General features: G+C 39.3%; 2 protein-coding genes across 4 annotated transcripts in view; one reads left to right on the top strand and one right to left on the bottom strand.

The window, feature by feature from the left end:
* LOC143342928 (uncharacterized) overlaps window positions 1–24285 on the bottom strand; it is a 454297-nt gene that overhangs the window by 185226 nt on the left and 244786 nt on the right. The window lies entirely within an intron of this gene.
* On the top strand, window positions 1583–22301 carry LOC143342937 (uncharacterized). 3 transcript variants are annotated; one of them, XM_076767279.1, is made up of 4 exons: window positions 18921–19665; window positions 20022–20089; window positions 21046–21288; window positions 21343–22301. In XM_076767279.1, the coding sequence occupies exons 1-4, from the start codon at window positions 19651–19653 to the stop codon at window positions 21536–21538; spliced, it is 522 nt and encodes a 173-aa protein (XP_076623394.1). In that variant the 5' UTR covers window positions 18921–19650; the 3' UTR covers window positions 21539–22301. The 3 variants fall into 3 exon arrangements, 2 of the variants coding, with proteins under 2 accessions (XP_076623394.1, XP_076623393.1); XR_013079879.1 differs by lacking the exons at window positions 18921–19665; window positions 21343–22301 and adding an exon at window positions 1583–1676 and having other exon boundaries at window positions 21046–21096; XM_076767278.1 differs by having other exon boundaries at window positions 21046–22301.

Genomic DNA, 24285 nt, shown 5'->3' with positions numbered 1-24285 from the left:
ATTCCTCAGACCTCCATATGAGGAATTATACGTAAAGACTTGAGTCTTCGTGATTGCAAGATGCAGTTAATGTTTGTTGATGAGACTCTAGAATACTCAGTTATCGAAAAATGACAACTATTTATTTTTAAAGAACTGGCGTTAGAGCACAAAAATAAGTTATTTATTTATGTACCTTATTCAAGCTTCTCTGAGAGTTATAGCCAGAAAAAGGTCGATTGGCTGGATTGATTAAATCCTGAGACTTAACCATCGACGTCGCGGAAAACCCTTACTTGGAGGATTTTATTGTCGCGATCGACGAGCGCGCGCTGAATCTAAACTCGCTAAAAAAGAAAAACAAGCTCCCCTGCTTGAATAAACGCCGTTTGAAGCAAACCTGATGCTGGGCTGACAAATTGCTGGGAACAGGTGAAACCGAGAGTCAACATCGTCATTGACGTCAGTTCCGAGGTTGATCGTTTCGAAAAGTCACAACAAAACAGCTGAAAATGTTGTTCGCTACAAATAAAATGACCCTTTTCAAATTTTTACAAATTCTTACAAATTTTATTAATCGAAATTTGAACCCGTCAAATTTCTCGCAGAAGCATACAAAAAGATGTCAAACTCAAAACTCGTTAAAATCGATGTTCCCCATTTTTCCAAATGGACCCTGCAAGCATTTGCTGAGGCAATCCTCGTCTAGAAAGCGTTCCAAAAAAATTGAGTAGTTATTGTCAGCGTCCAGGACAACAACCTCGCGGAACTGCCACGCAATCTAGCCTTCGCTGAAGGATTACGCGCGTGGCCGCTTCCTTCGCGAGCAATTAAGCACAGTGTGCAACGTGTGTTCATCTTTTAATCCGCGGGCACAAACGCGAACGACGTCCGAGAAACGAAATAGAAAGTGGCGATACGAAAACCGACGGTGGAAGATCGTCGAGGATGTAACAGATAGGGGAAGAGAGATCGAATATTCGTGAGAGACTGCACCATGTGATACGCGTGCCCTTTCACTTCCATTTTCGCCTTCCGAGGCCCCAGAGACTTTTGCTCCTCGCTGTTCCTCCATTCCGCACACTTCCCTCACACTGACCCTGAAGATGACTCTCAACTTGAACCAAAACGTTGGAATAAATCTCTCAATACTCCAATGTTTCTTAATGTAGCTTGAAAAATAATAAATATTGCATAGTGTTCCGAATATATTAATACTAAGGAGGCAATTTTAAATATGCCAAATCTGAGGGAATGCTTCCATTCATAAATTTTTATTCACAATTTGCTGGATCTAGGATAGCAAATATTTACTAATTTAAAATCCCCCGTATTTAATTTAGAAAATTTAATTTTCAAGCATTCAATTTCTACACTCTCGTCTGTTTATAGTTAACTCGTACCTTTTTAAGTTAAAATTAAATACCACTCATCCGAGTAAATGCTTTCATTTCATAAATTTTTATTCACAATTTGCTAGATCTAGGATAGCAAATATTTACTAATTTAAAATCCCCCGTATTTAATTTAGAAAATTTAATTTCCAAGCATACAATTTCTACATTATTGTCTATTTATAGTTAACTTCCGTTGAATGTTCCAGGAGAGGCATCGCTTTCGACCAGCGCTAATTGAACTTTTAATCTCGAGAAGAGCAACAAGCCGCGGCGATTAGGCAAGTGCACTTTCGATCGTGGGTAAGTTGCATAGCTGGTTGCTTAAATCGCTGCTCTCTGACCTTTTCCTTCCGATAGAAACTCGTAGCGTTCCGACAGACAAGGAAAAAGTTCTGCTTTTACTTTCAACAAAGTAGCCGCTACGATGATACCTTTAGCGCACAGCAAATATAGTTATGGTCCTTCGTGCGACGCGCCGTTTCAAGAAATTACAGTTTGCCGTACAGTAACTTTTCATTTTGCTGTTCCGGCGTGTTCAATGCGGAGCATTCTTGGAACTACCTCTTTAATGCGTTTGTTTACGTGACTACTTCCGCTACCTCGAGAACTGTTATTAGAAATAATTGTTTCAAACTGTTTCGCATATATTCTCGCTGGACACTGTTAACCTCTTTCAGATTCTAATGCCCTGTAATAACCTCGAGCAGATTCAATTATTTTGTAGGAAGTCGATAGAATAGTCCCACGTGCTTCTAGTCGTTGCAAATATGCATGCAAGAGATATCTGTGATCGCAAACGTGTACTACATTCAGGGCACGAGTTATGGTCGTCGTAGTTTAACCCCCTCGTTCAATTTAATTAATTTTCAATCTTGACAATAATCAGACTTGCAAATTAAATTCTTTAGAAAAAACTACATTTACCGAAAGACTCTAATAGATAGATATGTCGTTGCAGGAACGAATCGAGAATTCAAATCCGATTCGTCGACTGCCTCGATGTCTAATAAAGGCTACTTTTAATTGCTATAATTACAAACAGCAACAATTTATGCACACAAACGTCATTTTCTCCTTTCGCGATCTACCTTATTCGCCAGAACTTGTCCTGTTTTGGAAAAAGCTGTGGCTGTGGCGCGAGTTGCTTTATCTAGGTTTTTCTAGGAATACAATTTCCAGTTACATGCTTGTTCGCGCGACAATCCTTACAAAGTAACAAAAGTGACAATCTTACCCGCTGTTATCAAGACGATGTGCCATAAATATCGCCATAAGTATCGTTTAATAGACTCGAATCAATTACGAGGGTGACACGTGTCTTGAAAGAATATTAAATATTTATTTTTGTCGACTATATTGCAATATTCCGTTTTAAAAAATTTTTGCATTCCAAAAAAAATTGTTATATAAAGATTATTAAAGAATCAATGCACTGGAAGTACATTTTATTTATTACTTGCTGATTTTCATTTTAATGTTGCTTTCAACCTTGTCTCAAGAAGCAAGGTAAACGACAAGTTCCAACTTCCGTTCCCGTATTTATCTCTTTTTTAATTGGCTGCAACTTAGTCACTTTCGCGACTTAAATAAAGTGGTTCTCGTCTTTACACATCCTGCGGAGCAAGAATCAAAGTTGTCGAACATGGTACTTCCTATTCTATTTCTTTGAGTAATTAAACATTACAGCAACTTTTCTTTGACCCTCCTTTTTCTCTTATTTCTTTATTCTTAATTTCTACCTCTGAAGGCAAGATTTATACATAATTATATCTCATTGATTAAATTTGGTACTCTCCTCACTTCTTTGCAATCTTCTAAAGTTTTAAATAGGAATATTTTCTCATTTTGTCAAGAAGTTTTAGAAAGGATTTTCAACTCGAAGGTCGAAAGAAAGAGGAGTAAATTTTCGAAGCTGGAGGAACAAAAGATCCTAGGAAAAAATTACTGTACATGGGATGAGGAATTTTTTTATGAGGAAGGTCACGGGAGAGAGAACGTCGCCATTGTTCTTGCAGTGAACCATCCAGCTTCCGCGAGAATCCAGGTTATAAAGTGTCTTCTCAGACTGTAGGCAGACGAGGCGGGGGCGGCGGGTCGAAGAGATCGAGAGGACCTCGCGATGGAGCAACTTTCTCGACTTTCGAACGTTCATCCGGTCATCGGACCTTCGAGTGAAAGTAAACGGGGAAGATGTGATCCCCGCGACCGTGGCATTCGATCGTTACTTCGTTCTTGTTCGAGCTGATCGCTTTATCCGCGATGATCTTTGGACCGTGCAGCCAATAGCTGCCATTAAGACCGTTTACGACCACGTAAATCAAGCGTTCGTACGTGAAAATTTTCAAACTTTAAAATACGAAACGTATTGCGTTAGTAATTACGATATTAGATCAGAGAAATTAAAATACGCTGGACCGTGCAAAAGATTTCGATCTAAGCCCGTTTTACGACTATGCAAATCAAATGTGTATGTAAATTTTAATTTTTCAGGCTGCACGAACGAAAATTATTCAAAGTATCGTGTAGACCATAATTGTGGATTAGGATGGAAATTTCTTTCCAACGAGCGATGGACTGTGCAACCGTTAAGCTCGTTTCACGATTATCTTTTGTATTGTATACAAAGTATAAAAGTACAAATTAGTTTGCATGAAATATAGCTTCCTGTTAGATGGCGATATTTTTGTCAAATGGTCAGGGACGTTTGTACTCTTGTAATTTATAACTTTCGGATGATAATGATTGATTTTGTGAAGTGAACGTAGATCTGTGCAATGATGACTTAATTAGGTGAATGTTAACGAACAAGGTCATAATTGTAACAGTGAGAGAAGTCACAGTGAGTGTATCGTGTACTTTTAATGGAATGTTGGTTCAATGACTTTGTTGATCGATTTCTGGTGATTTTTTTATATCATTGCTGTTTGACAGAAAAGAACTAATTATTTTTTAATAAAATTGCTACTGATAAGGCTGGTTAAAATTCTACTTATTAATTTGGAATCAAATATTAGTAATAACAGCAATTTTAATCGACTCGGTTGCTCGGAATGCAAACTTAGTTGAAGATAGAGATTCTAATCATAAAAATACAGCATAATAAAATCCGTAATTCCACCTATCTGCAATTTTAATTATATGTAAATAAATTTCTCGTACTATCGAATGTATATCGACGCGTACGTAGAAAATCTAGGACATACACGAACAGTAAAACCGTTGAAACCGTTAGAATCATTTAAATGTAACATCGATATCAAATCACCGTGCAAAATGTAATCGGAAATTTCAAGGTAACTTTCCACGAGGAGAAGCCCCTTTCTCACCTTTCTGCTTGTCATTAATTAATAGACAAAAAATAACTTTCACCGACATGTGAGGAACATATTACGATCGGTATGCTAATCGCGCTGCATAGAGTCAAATAGTCTGTTGCATTCGCCCGCGTCATTATAAACGACAAAGTAAATAGTTTTCTTCAACACTTTCCTCCGTATTTAAGACTACGTTGCGTCATCGAAGAATTCCAGTGGCAAGGGCAATAGAAAAGGTGCAATCATTATTACGATGACAGTTAAAATATAAGTGAAACTTTTGCTTTGTAAGTTCATTGGATAAATTAGTATCCACAAATTTCAAGCATTGCTTTGAGTTTATTTTATTTGTAACATTTCGATCATTAATTTGTTTTCGCACGTGTCATCCCAAGCATTGTTTTAAAATTCTCTCTTCAATATGAACATTGACTGTATGTAAATTGTTTACGAAAAAACTCAAAGGAAGCACTATTGCCAACGTGCTAACTGTCGAGTTTTGACTTTCACCAGAACTCTCCAACTTATTAAACGCCACTTCATACTGAACCGGTTTGTTTCCGGCGTATAGTGATGCACAGATGATTAATCGATTAAATACAGATCTAAAATTGTCTAAAAAATTTCGACAAGTTCTAGACGTGGAAGAATTCAAACCAAACTTAAATTTATACACGAATTTCGCTTTTACTCATTGATCACCTTAATCGATAAATAATCCACATGTGCATGACCTTACAAACATAGTGCTTGGTTGAAAGTAGATTTCACGCTTAAAATTGGTATAAAACAAATGTCATTATTAAATGACAATCTAGTAACTTCACGAGGCAACAACGTAATATCATAATTGTATAACTAAAACTATATTTAATAAAATAATTTAAATTTATTTCTCGGGACACTCTAGTATTACCAAAGCTAACAACGTTAAACTTCCCCAAAAATTGGAGTCACCAAACCCCAAAACACCAACTTAACGAACACCCATTCCTCAACGTACCAAAATTCCACGATTTGTACACTTAGCTGTACCCTAATTGCGCATGGAGTCCTCAGCCGTGCTCCATGCATGTCATCCATAAAGTATCTAACACGAGGGGTGGGGAACCATTCAGAATTCAAAAGTTGCATGGTCACTTCACAGATTCCTCATAAGGTTGCAGAGTTGATCCTCTGTGCAGAGCTGGAAAGACAATTAGTGAATTAAATAACTTTTGACGTTCCTCTACCATCATTGACCACCAATAGAATTAATTCGATAGGCATAATCGTACCCACGTTATAAATAATAATGAATAATGTAATTCCAATACTTGACCATTCGAATATTTTATATATCTACCTGGATATTCGTACTATGTAAATAGTCTCAGGATTTGTGTATGTATATAAATAAAATATTAGAGTATTTTCGAGTTCTGATATCAATATCAGCGTTATTGCAATGTTTACAAAATACCCAAACATTTTCCTCGATCAGTAACAAATATACCAGTCTTTCCATATTCGAATATCGAATGATCAAATATTCCAAGTTCATTCGTATCATTCAATGACTCATAAAATATTCGTCCATCGAATTACTCGAACAGTCCCAGCCCAATTACGACCTTGTGATCAGGGGCGAATCTAGTGACTTCCCCAGGGTCATGGGGCTGTATATTTTTGAAACTTCTTTAGCATGATTTTAAATTTCTTTCTATCTTGCGTATTAATATTATTCTTTCATATACAGATTAAATATATCTTTCTTAAATATCATAACTAAACTGCGGATGCTTATGCACTCATGGGAAATTTTAATTGTTAAAAAGCTGCAGAATGCACTTAATATAAGAAATGCTTAAAGATACGAATTATTATATTTAAGGGTTGAGACAACCCTCTACGAAGCTCCCATTTCAATTAATGGGCATATGAATTTGCATAAACATCCACAGTCTAATCGTAACACTCAAAGAACGACCCCAATCAACTAGATTCGACCCTCATTCACAAGTAATTGCATAAAAAACAAAGTATCCAATAACACCCCAAAAATCCCCATAGTCTGGAGGTTCCCCATCCCCGTTCTAGCCTAATCCCCGAACGCTACCCGTGGACCGTCTGTGACAAGGACGGGAGGACCGGGTTCGTCGGTGGTTGGTACGCCTGGAACAGGTTGGTCCGAATGGGCATGGTTCTGAAGTCGTGAGGAGGCTCCATGGTGTCCTCTTTCACCGCGTAGCCTTGCTTCGCCTGCGCGACGTTCAGCGGCCAGTTGATGGACCCAGAGAAACTGGAAATCGGCTGACCGGCTGCTGGGAAGTTGCTTGTCACCAACTGGCTCTGGTAGCCGCCGGTCAAAGCGGTCCCTCCGTTCGCCAGGATCTGTGGCCACGTATTGGTCATCTCCTGGAGCTTCTGGTGGTACTCGTCCAGGGACACGGTGTCCCTCAGAACAACGCCTTCTTTGCTACCGCCAATGGTAGCTGGCGGGATGTTCGATGGCCACAAAACGTTCCCTTGCGTTTGATGTTGTTGCTGGAGCGCCAAACCCTTGTAAAAGTCTGTGGGTTTTTGAGGTAAATGTAGCAGTTGCTCTTTGCCTTGCCCGAAGGCGACGCTGAAGTCGATGTGATTGTTCGTCGACAGGTCCTTCTCGAGGGACCTGGGCGAGTAGAACCTTTGACCGTCGTTTCGCCTCTCGTTTACGGCGCTCTCCGGATCGGAGTAGTACATTTCCGCGTGGGAGGACTCGTACGAATGTCCTGGCGAAGGATACTCCGCGCCCGTGGCAGAGTACATGCTCGAGGAGTACAATGGCTCGGAGTGCACGTGCTCGTGAGAACCTGGATGCCTGGGATGAATTTATTAATTAGTGAAATCCACGGGTGAAAGTGACGAATCGAATGGATTTAATTCTCAAGCGATACGATCTACGTTTCAGAGATCGACAGCCTCGATGGTTATCTAAATCATCGCGTTTCTAGATTCACGTTGAATTATTTAAATTTCGTGTTTGCAAAGAACTTTTGTTATTCGAGCTCACGATGGTTTCAGTTGCATCTTAAATTTGAATGGAAATATTTTAAAAAGTAATTTTAATATTTCTCTGCATACACGCGCTCTAGTAATAGTGACTAGCAAAAATTGTGCGTGTACGCCAATGATGTAAATGAATTAATGTGGAATTTTAGTTTTTCTTCATCTGTCATGAAAGGGTTGAGAGACGTGACTCTCCAAATTGATATTTTTAATGTTTATGAAGGGGAAAATGGTAATATTTTTTATTTTTTAAGACTCGATGCATCAATGTACGCCAATCGAGCCAATCGAGCTTTGCTATTTCTGGAATTTAACGATTTACTGGGCACAGTAGCATACGTCGTGTATGGCCAGACAGGTCTACCGTAATACTCTTCTGTATCACTTCGCGGAACGTTTCTAGCTTTGTACGTGTCATTTAATGAATTGCAATATATTTGTCGTATAACTCTGACAATTAAAAATTTAACAACATTGATGTGTCTACATTCCAATAAAAAAATTATGGGAGACATATTAAATCAAAAACAGAATATGTTTTAATAATTACTGTCAAATAATTTTCCAATAAATAAAATAGAAAATGGAAATACTACGAGAATTAACAAGAAAACAATTTAAAAATTCACTAATTTCTAGATCGTTCAAAGTATAAAAATTGCGATGAGCGTGTCTACGTTAAATGTTTCATTTAGCATTGAGCAAAAATCAGTAATCAGACTACATTTGCAACGGTTACTTCTACAAAATAACTGCACCACAATTCTACTGTAATTACATTATAATTATTCTGTAATTACATTGTATGTTATACGGTAATTTAATTCTGAATTACATTATAAATACCTGGCAAATTATACGGTATTCGCATGATAATTTCGCGGTACACGTACGGTTTAATGGTTTACACTTATAATTACACAGCAATTTGGCTCCAATTACCGTGCAATTACTTTGCAGAAGTAATCGTGGAAAATGTAATTGAATTAGATTTTCTCCAGAAATGGCGATGATTGGGTGAAACATGAAAGCGTGCTCTTACCTTTCACGGCCAAACGAGAAGCTGCCTTTCAAGTGATCGTAAGGGACGTATCCTTTGCCGTAGGATATCGCGTGGCTGACATCTTTCCCGTGCGGTATGTGCACGTGGTTCACTGTTTCGTGGCTCTGGTCGAAGTCGTCGCCTCCATGGGGAAACGGGGGATTCGCGTACTGTGGTTTCCTAGGCTGATAGTGGCCTGGGGGTCCGTGATATCTGTGATGGTACTCGTTTCCGTGAGACGATTTCCTGTATCGCGGGGTCCCGGATCGCCATGGAGGCCCTGGACTGCGTTTTATTTGCTTTGGGACCACTACCACCACCTTGGCGCTAAAAACAAAATCAATTCCTTGTGTCAAATACTTTGCATCGTGGAAAATGGTTCGCGATTATTATAGTAAATGGTCAAATTCACTTCAATTATACGAACGATATTTTGTATGTAATGTGAATATTCAGTGGATTCACATTATATAAATCTGCCTGATTATATGAGCTACTTACCTCTCACAGATTCATTAAATAATAGTGGAATAAAAATTCAGAAAATTCCAACGAGTCAATTTTTCAAAGTTTGTTAGATAACCCTTTTGTGTAATTAATTATTTGTATGTATATCGTGACAGTCAACACGGATCGAGTTTAAGATTTGTATACTTACGCGTAGACGAACAGAGGCTCGCTGATCGCTAGCACCAGAATGCAGAATACCTGTGAAGATCAATTAAAAATTAGTTGCACAGTTGAAACTAGCAAAGTTAAAAATTAAAGATTTGCTTTCTCAAAACTCCCGAAACCCTATTACCGAAGGATAGAGACGATTTTTTGTGAGATTTTGAGCCTATTTAAAAACAAAAATAAGGCTCCATAATCAATATCAAAAATATTCCTAAATATGTCTGCAACGACTACAATCGTTGCTATCTCGTTCAAATTTTAAACAAAGCATGCATTTTTCAAGTACACAATGCCATTAAAAGATCCCAATTTATTCTTACCCCTCCTATACGATATTATCAAGGGAATCTAATGTTAAAATGTGTTCGTACTTATTTCTAACGATTCATTTTATGAATCGTTACTGGATGAATCGATACTGGAAGTAACTTTAAAACCACTGATCGTTGAACAACACTCACCGACCACCGCATGTCGAGTTCTGGGAACAACGTCAGCCAAACGCGAACCCTCGGGGTTAATCCTTGGCTCAGGGTGCGTGGGCGGTTCGTGTCCGCGTGGTCCGTGTGCTCCAGCGTGTGCAGATAAATTGCGGGAGGTCCGTGCAGGCCTCTTCTCTTTTATACAAGATAAAAAGAGCATAATCGAGGCCCGACGCGCGGACGGGCAGCCTCCCACCGACGTCCGGTGGCCCTGGAAAGAGATCGCGGCCGTTGGAATTACCGCGACGATGGGATACGATGGGCGCGGGCACCGGGACGTCTGGCGTGCCGACGCGAAACGGACAGCCGAGCACGGGGCGTCCAATGCGTATTTTTGTTTAGGGGGAAATCGACACTTTCTTCAGTCGGCGTTCACCGATGCCGTCGCCCCGTTAAATACGAGTGCATCGTCTATGATCGGGCGCGGCCCAGCCATGCTTTCCAAAACGCGACCAACAAGAACGAGATCGCTGTTCTACATTTCGTGGCCGATACTACCAGCCGACTCGATCTTCGTCGATCCATCGCACCTGACGAATCTCTCGGCGATTTCGAATTTGCTAAATAGACATGCAAATCACAGGTAGCCACGCAAAAGTTCACCTTGAGACATAGATATCACACGGAGCTTCGAAACTGTTATTAGTTTCAATTCTCGTAACAGTTATGGAAATTGAAATGATAACTCTTAAAGGTTCTCGCATGTATGTCTTTATATTATATGTACACAGGGTGTTCGGTCACCTCTGAGAAATATTTTAATGGGAGATTCTAGAGGCCAAAATAAGACGAAAATCAAGAATAGAAATTTGTTGATTGAAGCTTCGTTAAAAAGTTACTAACACTCAAAGTTCCATACCGATCGGCGAAAAAAAAAATTTCAATTCGTTCTGGAAAAAATTATTTTCGGTTACAGGGATCAATTACAATCATTTTTGGTGAATATACATACCCCTGAAATCCTACACACTTTCGAGAAAAAAATTCCTATAGGTGGACAAACTTTATTAATAATTTTTTAACGAAGCCTCAATCAATATATTGGTACTCTTGATGTGGGCCTCTAGAATCTCTTTTTAAACACCCTGTATATGCAGTCAAAAGTTCTGTATGGGTATCAAAGTTTACATAAAAGATTCATTTAGTGAATCCTAGGATTTACAGTTACAAGTTTTCTCCATAACTATCACTGTTAGAAGCAGCAAAGCTTCCCCTTTGAATTGGTTTTTGTTTCTCGTCGATCCGACTTTCCGTTTTAGAGATATCCTAATTTATATAAAGGGACAATTTTTTCAATTTCCACAATCTCTCTGTCCGTCTTAGAAGTAAACAGTCTTATCGCGTATTAAAATTACACTAAGTTTACGCGCGTGCAGTTCTGAAGCTACTCAAGTTTTATGCATAATTGAGCCACCGTTAGAAGCGGTGAAGCCTCCCCTTTAAAATGATTTTTGTTTTTTATCGATCCGACTTTCCGTTTTCGAGATATCGTAATTCAAATGAAAGGATAATTTTAAAATTCCGCTCTCCGCCTTAGAAAAGGCTATTAACGCGCATTAAAAATACTAAAACTTTAGACGCGTGTAGTTACGAAACCACTAGAGTTTTATTAATTATTGAGCCATTGTTAGAAGCGGCAAGGCCTCCCCTTTAAAGTGGTTTTTGGTTTTTGACGATCCGACTTTCCGTTTTCGAGATATCGCAATTTATGTAAAAGGTAATTTTTTAAATTCCGCTCTCCGCCTTAGGAAAGGCTATGAACACGTATTAAAAATACTAAAACTTTAATTACGTACAGTTTTGAAATTATTAGCATTTTCTTTATTATTGAGCCATTGTTAGCGGCGGTAAAGCTTCCTCTTTAAAGTGGTTTTTGGTTTTTGTCGATCCGACTTTCCGTTTTCGAGATATCGTAATTTATGTAAAAGGGTATTTTTCTTAATTTGACTATCTGTGTCTTCGTCTGACGCGTCGCGTCGTACCTCCTTGTCGCGCGTGAGTCGAGACAGTCACGTGACCAGGAAGACGTAGTATTTCCAAGAATTTACTACGTACTGTTTACTATTGTCGCGCGCGGGGGATGAATGGACTCGCGCGAGCGTAACAAAACCATAAACAAACCCTATCTCCGAAACTAGCTATCGCATCGACTTGAAATTAAAATCCTCATATCTCCGGAACTAATAAAGCTATCGACTCTCACAAACGCTCATTTTAAAGGGCATTTAATCCTCTATCCGATGAACATGCCAGCTATTATTATTTATGCTGTTTTTTATGTTTATTTTGAAATTTTCTTTGACTCTGTGCACCCAAAGAAGTTTCAGCAACTCCTAGTAATTATTGTAGGCATTAATTGCTTCGTAGAAAGGAACGTTCTCGTCTATATTCGTCTTCCGATGATTCTTCGACGGTAAATAAATAGAAATAAAAATTAAATTCTTTACATGCCCACATAGAGTGTTAAACAAAAGTGTTTTAAGATTTCAGAGACTTATAAGATAAGGTATGCAATTAAATAAAAATCTATAACTTGCCTTCGAGAAAAATATACAAATAGAATTTTTTCTTCGTGATGTTTATACGTTTCCGTGAATTTAATCGTGGTATTTAAAATAACCAGCTTATTGTCTTATGAGTTCTGAAATTCAATTGTTGTACTGTGAAGAAATGTCAACCTACGTCGACTCCAGAAATGATAAATGGAGCAAAATGTATTTTTCTATTGTCAGCATCTGTTTCATACGATAGTGGAAATTGTGTAATTTCGCTACGCATATTATTTAATAAATTACACGTGGTACAGCGCTTGTGTCATACTTTCTCAGCGTGCGAAATCGCGATTTACCACACGCATTCGGGGTAACACTGTTACGTTAATTCAGAGCGACAAGACTGTGTGACTGGAAATAATCGATGATAGGTTGAAAATTTCACAGATAAAGTCAGTGAGCAATGAAAAATAATATGAATTATAAATAATTTTCTTGGCTTTAAGGGAGTATTTCTATTAGGTATTATTCACGTAATTATTGAAATTTTTGGACGTAAGGTTTGAGGAATAGAAATATAAAATTTTATAGTCACATTTATTGATTTCTAAGTATATTGCCAGAATATTCATAACGCATGGAAATATATATTTTAAACGATCCAAACTGTGTCACATTGCTCAGGAAAAGGCGTTTTTACTATTTAACACGATTTGCATCGTCTCGCAGATAGGACACGGATAAAATACATTAGAATGAAAAATATTAAAATATTACAGCAACATTTTGAAAAATAATTTCAATTTTATTTCAATTTTATTAACTTTCCAGAAGGTTAAGAAAATAGAAACTTTAAATGTACCTACTAACTCACTTTCGGTTGCAACTATGAACAGATGTCTACTTTGCATGCGTCCGAGATATCGTGTCGATAGTCCCAAGAAACATGATTTCGGAGAAACCGAGTTGAAACCTGTCGGACGGTGCGCTTAAGCAACCTGATACGCTCTCATAAATATTCTATAATTTCGTTAGCCTTTCGAATTTTAAAAACATTCATAAATGCATTTTTCGATACTTGAACAGCTCAAGAATGTACAAAAATTATTCCATTCTGTCAATCCTGCACCATAATTATTAGAACCTCGAAAAAGGCTTGAAAAAAAATTTTGTTTTCGTACAGTAAGTAATACTTTTGATACGATATCGATATTACTATGTTTCGTCCAGTATCCTCAATGTTGCAACGTTAATATATTCGACAGAATGGAGTATCGAAAGTGCACAGTTGGACTTTTTGACGCGTAATGGATGAAATATCATCGCGTCATATTTCCGTGTCGACTATGCGCGGGATTTTCACTGAATAATTTCTTTCTCCTCGCGATACAGTTTCGCGTTACCTTTCGTTACGGTCCACATACACGAAATTCTCTCGCGAGTAGGCGTCGTACAAAACGAACAAAAAGCGTAGGCATCAATTAAGTCATTCACGCGACGAACTTTCTTGCGATCGCTTCGTCCCGCTCACGGTCAAGGATATTAACGCGTTCGAAAGTCATTCACTCCTTAAATGCGAGATTTTCAAAGCGTATTTTAACCGAAGAGGGGAAAAAGGCGATCGCCGACAGGAGAAAGTGTTTGCGTTGAAAGTCCGGCTCGCCCTGCGCGGTTCTCTTCTATTTCTATTTTCTGTTCCTTCCGATGCGCATTTACATAAACATGGGAAACGTTTCACGATTCACGATCGATCGTTCGATCTCCCGGTATCGATCGGTAGCTGACTCTCTGACGGAAGAACCGACTTTCGGGCGAATAATTTCTTCTATCGAGATCGGTGAGATTTATAATCATTCTGTGACTTAATAATTACTTTTTGTCTACCTAAAAATCGACTGATAAATTAATGAGGAATTTTATCTGAATTATCCTGGTTCTGGAGACTGTTTCAAACAGGATCTGCTGGACTAGATTCGCTGTAAAGTCCAATTAGCATTCTGGAACGATACATTGCAATGTCTCTTTTGGTACAAAAATATTATTATTATGAAATTTCCACAATTTCTTTCTTCTTTTTGATTTCTGATGTTTAAGTACGTTAAATAAATACAGTAGTGTTTCTCACACGTTTGTCGATGTTAAACAATATAGCAATGGCTACATTTCGTAGATAAATAGACTCTTTTTACAACCTGTAAGGTTATGAACGATCACTTTCTAACACTCTCCCATGAACTGCGTTCCGAAATCAGAACACGAATAATCCCCAGTCGAATGTTACTGCTCATTATGCGAATGAATATAAATTAATTAATAATGCCTACATAATGTTATGCTAAAACGGTGTAAACGGTTGGACGAGTTGGCAACCATGAATATGGAATCGTATCTTGAGAAAGTGTTTATGTCGTTATTGACACACTGGACGATCATTCGTATTTCACACGCAATACTTACATGGCGAACAACATGTTCTGATTAGGAATAGTTTCAAGGATGATGAACATAAAACGACAAGTGTAAATAAATTAAAATATATTTATAAGACTTGGGTACAGAAATAATACGAATATTACATCTAAAAAAGAAAACATATGGTTCTGTATCAAAGAAAAGTGTTATCGTACTTTGAAAATGCATCGTTGCACTCGACAACGATTTAAGATCCAGAATTTATTTTATCTCCAGCAAAATGAAAGACACGGCTCGTTGAAGTTGCATGATACACTCTGAAACAAGTACAATGGTTTTAATAATACGACTCTAACCAGAAATTCAGAAATCTTTGATGTATGATAATAGAAGCCGTCCGTGTTTCGCGATCATTTACAACTACAATGTACATGAAAGTTAGAAAATTCCTGTCCAACGCTGGAAAAAATATTTTATAATAACTGCAGATACGAAGTACGGTTCTAGGAGAGAGCGTGCGGTTTGGAACCATTCTCAGAGAAATTCAACGTGAATAACACCACGTTATTAGACACATTCTTCGACGCCATTAATTATGGCAAATTTGTGGGCCGTCCCCTGTCTCGATCGACGAAACACGATCCTGAACGCTCGAAGCCATGATTTGTTTCTAATCTGTCGTATCAGGCGATAATGTTGCAGTGATCGTTAGTAATACAATGAAAATACAATAATTCCTTAAAAGAGTCAAACCTTAAATTTATTGAACAAATAACGCTTCGAAAGTTCTTTACCTTTATTCGTTGCTCGAAATTTTTATATAAATAAGATTTTTTACCATTTCTAAATTCGAGAAATCAGCGCCCAATTTTCTTTACGCCTCTAAAATTCAAACATAAATACTGATGAATAGTTCCATTTAGAATTATTGGATTACAATAGTGCTTCAAGAATTTTGTTTAATTTTGATGTTACGTGTTTCTTTCTGGGCTAGTAATGTGGAATATATAAAAGATAAATGGAAGTTATTTAGTGTGTGATCAAATTTAAACAAAATTAAAGAATTCACCATGATAAAAATTACAACCTAAGTTTTTACTGGAACTTATTAAATCCATAAATCACTTTGTAAAACGACGAATCGAAATTGGCGACTGACGGATAGAAACTGCAGGGTGTTGATAATTTCAATAATCAATATTGCATATCAAAAGTAACTTTCTCGCGTGCTCTACTTAGGTAACGAGCTTTTCGCTTTCGAAAGTCGCGTATAGCGGACAATCCATGCGTCATATTATGGCATCGCTAATGGCCAATGTAACAAATAATTTCACTCGAATCCGTATCGCGCGAAGTCGACAAAAGCTCTTCCTTGAATTCATTTTACAACGCCTATAACCAAAAAGAAAAGCATTTCGAAAAACGAACGAACATAGACTGTCTGAGAATAGTGAGTATTATCACAAGAATTTTCAAAGACAATTTCCCTGCAATGATCAAAATTTACTGTACACTATTTTACTCTAATCCTGATTCGAGATTTGGCCAGTAAAAAAGTTATTATTTTATTTTATTTAACAATCTTGCGGAAGAGGTTGTGCACCACTGGTTTAGATAAATCGACCGCCTATCTCCGAGCACGCGGAATCGAATTCACAGATCGACGAAGTCCGAGAGTTCGAGCGGAAATTCCGCCGGTAGAATGTTCACTGTCACGGTCCCGCGATCCACGAGGAAAAGGATAACTCGTTGGTCGTTTTTGTTTTCGCTCGGCCTCACATTGGAATGCGCGTACAATTCGGTCGCCGTGTACGTTTTACGAGGGAAGGAGATCGGTTTCCCTTTCTCCTACCGTCTAGCAAAAATGCACGCGATCCTAGAACGCTGCGGACGTGTCGGTTTACCGTTCAACGATTTCTATGGATCCTCTTCTGGCGCTTCCAGGATGATTCACCGGATCGGTTTCGTGAAAGGGAATATTTCAGAGAGCTCAGTGAAATGGCATCGCGAACAAGAAACTAACAATTCGAATATCACCGCGCGATCTCGATCGTAAGCTTGTTTCAATCAAACTTGCGTCTATGTTTCGAGACTCTCGAAATTGTTTTTTGTAAAGTTTTAAATTTAATACGTACAGAGACATTGCTAGAAATTAAATAAAACTCACAAATATATGAACATGAACTCTATAAAATTTGGAGATAATATAGACTGAGTATTGCAATTTCGAAGCGAAATATTGCAGATTTAATGCCTCGAGCGATGCTACTCACCACGCATTGAAATCTCCGCGCGATCTCTATTGCAATGTTACGTTCGCGATTTTATTCCACGAAAACGGACCAACCTTTCGTTTAAAATTTTTTTCGGCATAATCTACAGTGTATTTCTTCGTAAATCTGAAAATTTCAGCCTTCTATCTCAAAAATTAATACAGATAAAAATGTTTTCCTTAAAAAGAAATCTTTTGCCAAAGCCACTTAAATAGTACTGGACTCTCGGCGTTAAAAATCATTTGCAAACTCGTTTTCTCTCTCGCGCGTATTCGAGAAATACAAATAACAATAATAATTAATATTTTGTTTAGCAAAAGGATACCAACAACGCGTGTATAGTTTAAATGATTATAGTTCAAAAAACGTTTTCATCCTTGGATTCTCTTCGATAAGTTTTGTTAATCTAGAAACTACAATAATCAGGGCTGGCGTAAGAAGAACGAGTCGACAGTGTGAAGAAAATTACTTACTATTAAACAAATAAAAACTAGGAGGTTGATTCAAACGATTTTTATGAAATTAATGTTCACCAGCCAACGTGGATTCTATTCAACGATCGAGAACGTTACTCACAGTCCATTCTGTGCGAAGTCACCAGGCTGAAACGTGTAACGTTTACAAGCCACACGTTCCATCTTATATGCTAGGCAAGGAGTCGTTGAACATTAGGAAGGGAGCGGGTAAAAAATATTCAGACAACTTTCATTAGAATTCGTTCGACACCGGTGGGCGTCTAAAACGCATTTAAAACTTTCTTAAGTACGTTTATTTTATTTCACCGGACATCGTACGTTCGCAGAGCCGATAATCGTAGACAGTATAGGCGAAAGAATTCTCTCTTTTGCGTTATGTAAATCCCGCGAAAGCGGCCACGAAATGATAAGACGAGTTTAATTGCGATGGATACGGTCCTCTTAATTATGCATTTTCGCACTAAGGTTTCGAACAATTAGCAAATACGATTTCTTGTGTCCAATCAGGTGTTATCTCAATCTTAAGAAAGGCTTGAGAAAATTTATTCCGATCGACGATCTGTTCGTTAAAAAATAATTGAGACACGGGCAGATTTTTAAAACTGCAATTAATCCAGATCGATATCTAAGCTCGTACACGACATAAATTTTGCTCGAAGAATTCCGCGACGCGGTTATCTCGCTCATCGGCGAGTGAAACGGCAGCTGTAATGAGTAGAAATTATTGCAAACAGCAATTACATTATGATATCAGGCGGTTCGACGACCTGGCTCGCATTCCTTCGCTCCAATCGCGTCAAGTTCGATTCGAAAAGCGTGATTTTACTTTCGAGGAAGCGGATACGAGTCAATGAATTTCTGCAATCATTAATAAAACCATTCAAAGTAAAATAAACTAAGGAGTGTGTCTAGATATTTTGAAATCCGAGCTTCGATACTGATAAAATGAGACTAAGATCAAAGTTCAGTACCCTGAATCGATACAGATTATATCAATACTCGATATCAATTTTCAAGACGAGTAATCATGTCAGACGACTAAGGAGGAAGAAGAGAAGATCGAAACCACAGAGTAACCGCTAACTTCTCCTTGATCGATAGAAAACCACGCATATTAGTATCTTGTCTTCTAGAAATGGCCATTGCCACAAATGAAACATGTCACAGTTAATTCTAAAGCAATTAAAATAATTGGTTTTATCATTCGAGACGAATTTCGTACTGAAAAAGCAATATTATAACTGAGCATGCTGATCACAACACAAAACACACAACAACTGTGAAACATCCACCAAATATGATACAGAAAAATGATAGCAACGTCTCGAAGAGAACTGAACATAAAAATCATCGCAAAGAGTTCAATGGATGAGCATCTTTAAAATAGTGTCACGAGGAGAATAAGAGCCTAAGGATACGAAACATTCAGGATCTAGACTCGATTAGACGCGAAAGTCGTCGGACGCGAGAAAAGCGGAATTCGCGTAACTCCGGAAGTCGAGATGACACACGGACGTCCCCTGGTCGAGCGTCCAGCAGGTCTAGCTACGGGTAAAAAGTCCAGAATGTGTCCCAGGTATCGATCTCCTCGTTCCCAGACGCGAGAGACGAGTGAAACGATCCGCGGGTACCCACCTCGTATTACGAGGCTGATCTTGATCTTGGCCGTTCACCTAGCCGTAGTCCAGCTTTCATTAAAAAGACCAACAGCCGCGGGAATTACAGCGTCGCGGCTCGACAAAAAAGAGGAAACGAACAAAACGACGGATCGAGGTGAAGGGTAGGCCACGTGGAGGGGCTGCTGGTCCTCCGCTTTTTACCACGTCTTCTCCATTAGCCCGCTCCTTTCACGTGCGCTGGCAGCGGGTGCAAAAGATTCCCTTTCATTCTTATCCGACTCCAATCACGTACATGTATAAAAGCGGCGAGCGCGTGCACAGTGGACAGCAGATCAAAACAGCGGCTGAAACCGCCAAGTATATCGCGAGGAGGAACCGGCAGCTGGTCCTCCGGCGTCCACACACATCGTCTACTCGAAATCGATTTTCGCGAACTAGCAACGAGAGAAAAGCAACACGATGACCAAGCTCGCGGTAAGTCGTCCCCTTGGACACCACCGTGAGTTGTTACGCGATTTTGCAAAAATTCAGAATCACTCGGATAGTCGAAAGAAACGTTTGTCCCCGTAGACAGGAGTCAGAGGAAGTCTAAGTTCTGAATATCAAGGATTTCTAATTTCGAGTTCCCCATTGATAATTGCGTTCAGATGCTCTTGGTGAGAGTCATAGAAAGCGAAGTAAATTCCTCGTGTAAAGATCATGCGTAAATTAAGCGAGCCAGAGACTAGTGATCGTTTGAAAAAAAGGAATATTTCGTCCAAATTCGAAAACTGTTCAGAGTTTCTCGGATCGACGAACTCGCGTCACTAAACGGACACTTTTCTTTGCAGTCGGCCATCTTTGCGGTAGTGTCGCTGATCGGTGTGGCTTCTGCTGGAGGTGGTGGCCACGGTGGACAGTAAGTTCTCTATTTTTTGTTGTTTCTTCTTAAAAATAACGACAACACCGCGAATAACGATCGCACGGAACCGTCAGCGTTTCCACGGAACTGAACCTAACAAAGCGTATCCCGTATCGTGAGAGGCGTCGTTAAAGCCGTGACTTTCTCCGCTAGATCCCCTTATCGACGATTGCTACCATTTTCTGCGATCATTATCGAAAGCAACGATATAAACGAGACCGTCGATCGCCGCGTGTTCCGCGCTCGTTGATTCTTCCCTCGTCCAACGACCCAGGAAACGGCCTTTCCCACTCCATTACACGAACAACCGTCCGTGTCGATGACGCATCGATATTAACGAATCAGCGATCGAGCGTAATTGGACGACGTTTGTTGATACGCGTACGCGACACGGTGAACGTGTACTTTCTTCTTCGCGTACACTATACTTACGATCGCAGCGTCGGTGTAAATATTCTTTTAATTGCAACGGTATCTTGATACGCGCGCGACTCATTAGAATTCGGTAATTAAAATTGTTGAAAATAGAACGAAACTCGACGACTAATTTGCTGAAAACAGACCAATATAGACAAAGTGCAAGAGTAATTAACACTTCGTATAGGTTGGTAGATTGTACAATGTCTCGTCGAAGAAAAAGACAAGTAGTTGTTTTTAATTAAAAGAGATAGCTAGAGAGCAGCAGCTCATAACAGTAACTAGTTGATCACAAAATCAACACAACACTCGACATACATCACTAAAACACACCTCAACTTCAACCTGATTGATTGGTCACAAGATTAAGAACAGCATTTACATTATATACAAGAGAAACGACCTAAACTAATCGTCAAATAAACTTTCCAGCGACAAGTCAGCGTCTATGTTATATTCTACGTACAACGTTGAAGCACTCGACCTCTCACCTCAACGTGAGACGAGCTAAACTAACCTTTCACTCGACTTTTCAGCGACCACGTGGTGATCCACGTTCCCTACAAGATCAAGACGATCCATCACACGCACACGATCACCAAGCACATTCACCACGGAGGCGGGGGTGGTGACAAGTACGAAGTGCTTGGATACACCGTGGGCCATCCGATCGATCTCGGCCACGGCGGTGGTTTAGGAGGCGGCGGTGACTTTGGCGGCGGTGGTCACGATTTCGGTGGCGGTGGCGGCGGCGGTGACTACGGCGGTGGTCACATCGAGTACAGTGGTGGCGGCGGTGGCGGTGGCGGTGGCGGTGGTCACATCGAGTACAGTAGCGGTGGCGGTGGCGGTGGCGGTGGCTACGGTGGGGACATAGGAGGGGGACACGGTGGATTCAGCGGCGGCGGCGGCGGCGGTGGTTACGGGGGAGGCAGCTTTAGCAGTGGCGGTGGATACGGTGGGGGCGGTGGATACGGTGGAGGCGGTGGCTTCGAAAGCGGTGGCCACGAAGGCTGGGGAGGTCACTGATGACTCGTCGCGTCGATGTTGGGAGAAATAGGGTAGTTCCCTTCGCGAAGACTCGGTTGGTCGATTGAAGCACGCTCGATGGATATTTTAAAACGACTTGAATTTTTTTTTATTTATTTTCTACTCGAACGCTAACTGGTAAAAATCTTTCGCTATAGAATTTTGATACACAGTACTCGTAGAGTCGATAGCTTTTCCTTCGAGAACGACGGAAGAATAGAGACAGAAATTTCTTGAACAAAATTAGATGATTAATATTACTAAATTATGGTATCGAGTCGTCGAGCTTCAAGGAGCCAACCAGCACCCCCCTTGCACGACATTTTTAGTTTCGTTTAAGAGAAATTGTTTTAGAGAGATAGATATTTCCTCACTTTGACTGGTGTTTCCCGGGGAGTGCTGTAAACATACCTTAGACACATCGACACTTAATCACCCTGTCTCTTACCTCTCGTCCTAGTCTCTCATTAATCGTTTGTACTGATATATGTAAATATTGTTATCCGTTTACTTGTTTATATTATTGTTATAAATCACTATAGTGTTGTCTCCATTATTTCCGTATCGCGGCACGAGTAATTTATTAGTATGTATCCCGTGTCGCGAGGAAGTTGAATAAATTGCGTGCGTACCTGAAGTTTTCGATTCCATGCGATGTTCTTTCATTTATTGATTACATGTTACTTTGACGTGACGGTACATCACATCAAAAAGAAACTTTCTTCATTCAATCAGTTCAATTTATTTGCACAAATCAATCTCTACAGTATAAATTCACTATCATAAACATTTTATTCACTCTTACGAAAAATAAACATCAGTATTGCTGTATTAATTTATAAAATATTTATCTACATACATTTTGCACGTGTTTTTCACAATAACAAGCATTATAAATGCCTAAAATCTGCTATATATCGATAATATTTTAAACAAAAGAGAAGTTCATGAAACATACTTTCTTTTTATATCAATATCATTATCTTTTTCATCTTATTATAACACGATACAAATCACTATTCGCTTAGATAACACGTATCAATAAGTTTGAACTCGTCTCTGAAAAGGTTGACACTCACGATAATTAAAATATTTATCTACAACACTATATACACATTTGATTTTTCCAAAAGTCTACGCCCCTTTAATTCGTCGAAGTTTGCGACCCTGTCTGTCTCCCTCCCGTTTGTCCCTAGTATTTTCGTACTCCACGTCGTCGACCAGGTATCTTCCAGCGTCGGTTTTCCCGTGAAAATCCTCCCTGAATCCATCGTGCTCAGCTTCTTCCTGTTCCTCGTGCTGATCCTCGTGAAACTTGTTCGTCTGTCCAGTTCGAATATGTCCACTCTCAGTCTCTAAACCCTTCTTGTACCCTTCCTCGTAATTGTAAGACAAAACTTCCCTGTTAGGAGGAATGTCGTTCACGTCCTCGTGAACGGCGTACTGACCATGCTCGCGACCAGGATTAGGCTCCACGTTGTTATTCTCGACGTACGATTGTGGGAAATAGGAATCTTTGTGGTGGTCGTACGAAGGAAGCCTCTGTCGGGTTTTGTGAGTCTGAGGCTTCTCTGTTTCCACCTTTTCGCGATCATTTTGATCCTCGTGATCGTCTGAGTGCTCGTACTCGTGCTCGTCGTTGTAATCGTGGTGACGACCATAACTCCAGGAGCTCCAGTTCTCCTGGTGATGCTCCTTGTGGTCGGTCTTTGGCTTCTTGGATGGTGGCTTGTGCAGATGCACGAACACCACCTTCGTGTGGATGTGGTGCTTGATGATGTCTGGCACGTGGATCTTCAAGTGCACGCTGTCAAACAAATACATTGTCGATCACATGTATTACTATTAGGATATTTTATCGAAACACTTTTACTGTTGTATCACTTTTCGTTCTTCCGTGAATTATTTATATAGACTCATGACAAGTGCTGAAGACGTGACAAAGAAGTTTAATGTCAGGTACTTACCGTCTCTTATTGGCACCTCCGTAGCTCGTGATTTGGATCAACAGAGCAAGGAAGAGGTAGCAGGAGATCTTCTGCAAAAAATGGATTAATTCTTTTAAATTAAAATTATGGAAAGATGAATACAAAAATTGTTTGATTTCCAAAGGAGCATTGCAAGATATAATCAACCATTTTACCATGACTTCGAATAAAGATGTTCCAAGTACTAGTGACGAGTAACAAGTGTTACCAGCAACAGTTGAATGTCGTTTGACATCGTCGAGGATGCTCCTCCTTTATATTCCGCCTCAATTGTCGTCAGTCTATCGTTACCATAGCGAATGTCGTGGAACCTGCGATCAAAACCTGGGATATTTTACGGCTGACCGAGCACTTTCGCCATTACAACGAGATATGCACGATCTGCCAACCCGCGGCCAATGATATGCTCTGGAAAAACGTGTCTACGAAGTTACTGAAGTTCATTGCCGCCAGGAAATTGAAAAGCATTTGAGAAGACATCACTGACGCTTTCGTTCCGAATAAGAAGGTGACTGGTCTTCTTTAAGAAATTATTCTTAGTCGAAACGTCCTTTCTCAGACGATCATTTTGATTCAACACGAAGAAACGTATGTGTAAAACTTAGACATTTGAAATTAGATACACAGGGATGAAAATAATCGAAATGAGACATGAAAAATCTATTTCTTTTCTTAATAAAAGTCTCTTCCTATTTCTTAAATGAACAAATATTGTTGTTTCGTAAGCAATACTGATTGACAACATAATTTGCGTAGAAT

Source organism: Colletes latitarsis, chromosome 6 (assembly GCF_051014445.1).
Source record: "Colletes latitarsis isolate SP2378_abdomen chromosome 6, iyColLati1, whole genome shotgun sequence".
Lineage (NCBI taxonomy): Eukaryota > Metazoa > Arthropoda > Insecta > Hymenoptera > Colletidae > Colletes > Colletes latitarsis.
The sequence above is the reverse complement of the archived record's forward strand: the minus strand, read 5'-3'. Positions and strand labels throughout refer to the sequence as shown.

Excerpts from the sequence above, each read along its gene's own strand:
- LOC143342937 (XM_076767278.1), top strand. Across the intron at positions 20,090-21,045 it reads GGTGGTGGCCACGGTGGACA|CGACCACGTGGTGATCCACG; the intron begins GTAAGTTCTCTA and ends TCGACTTTTCAG.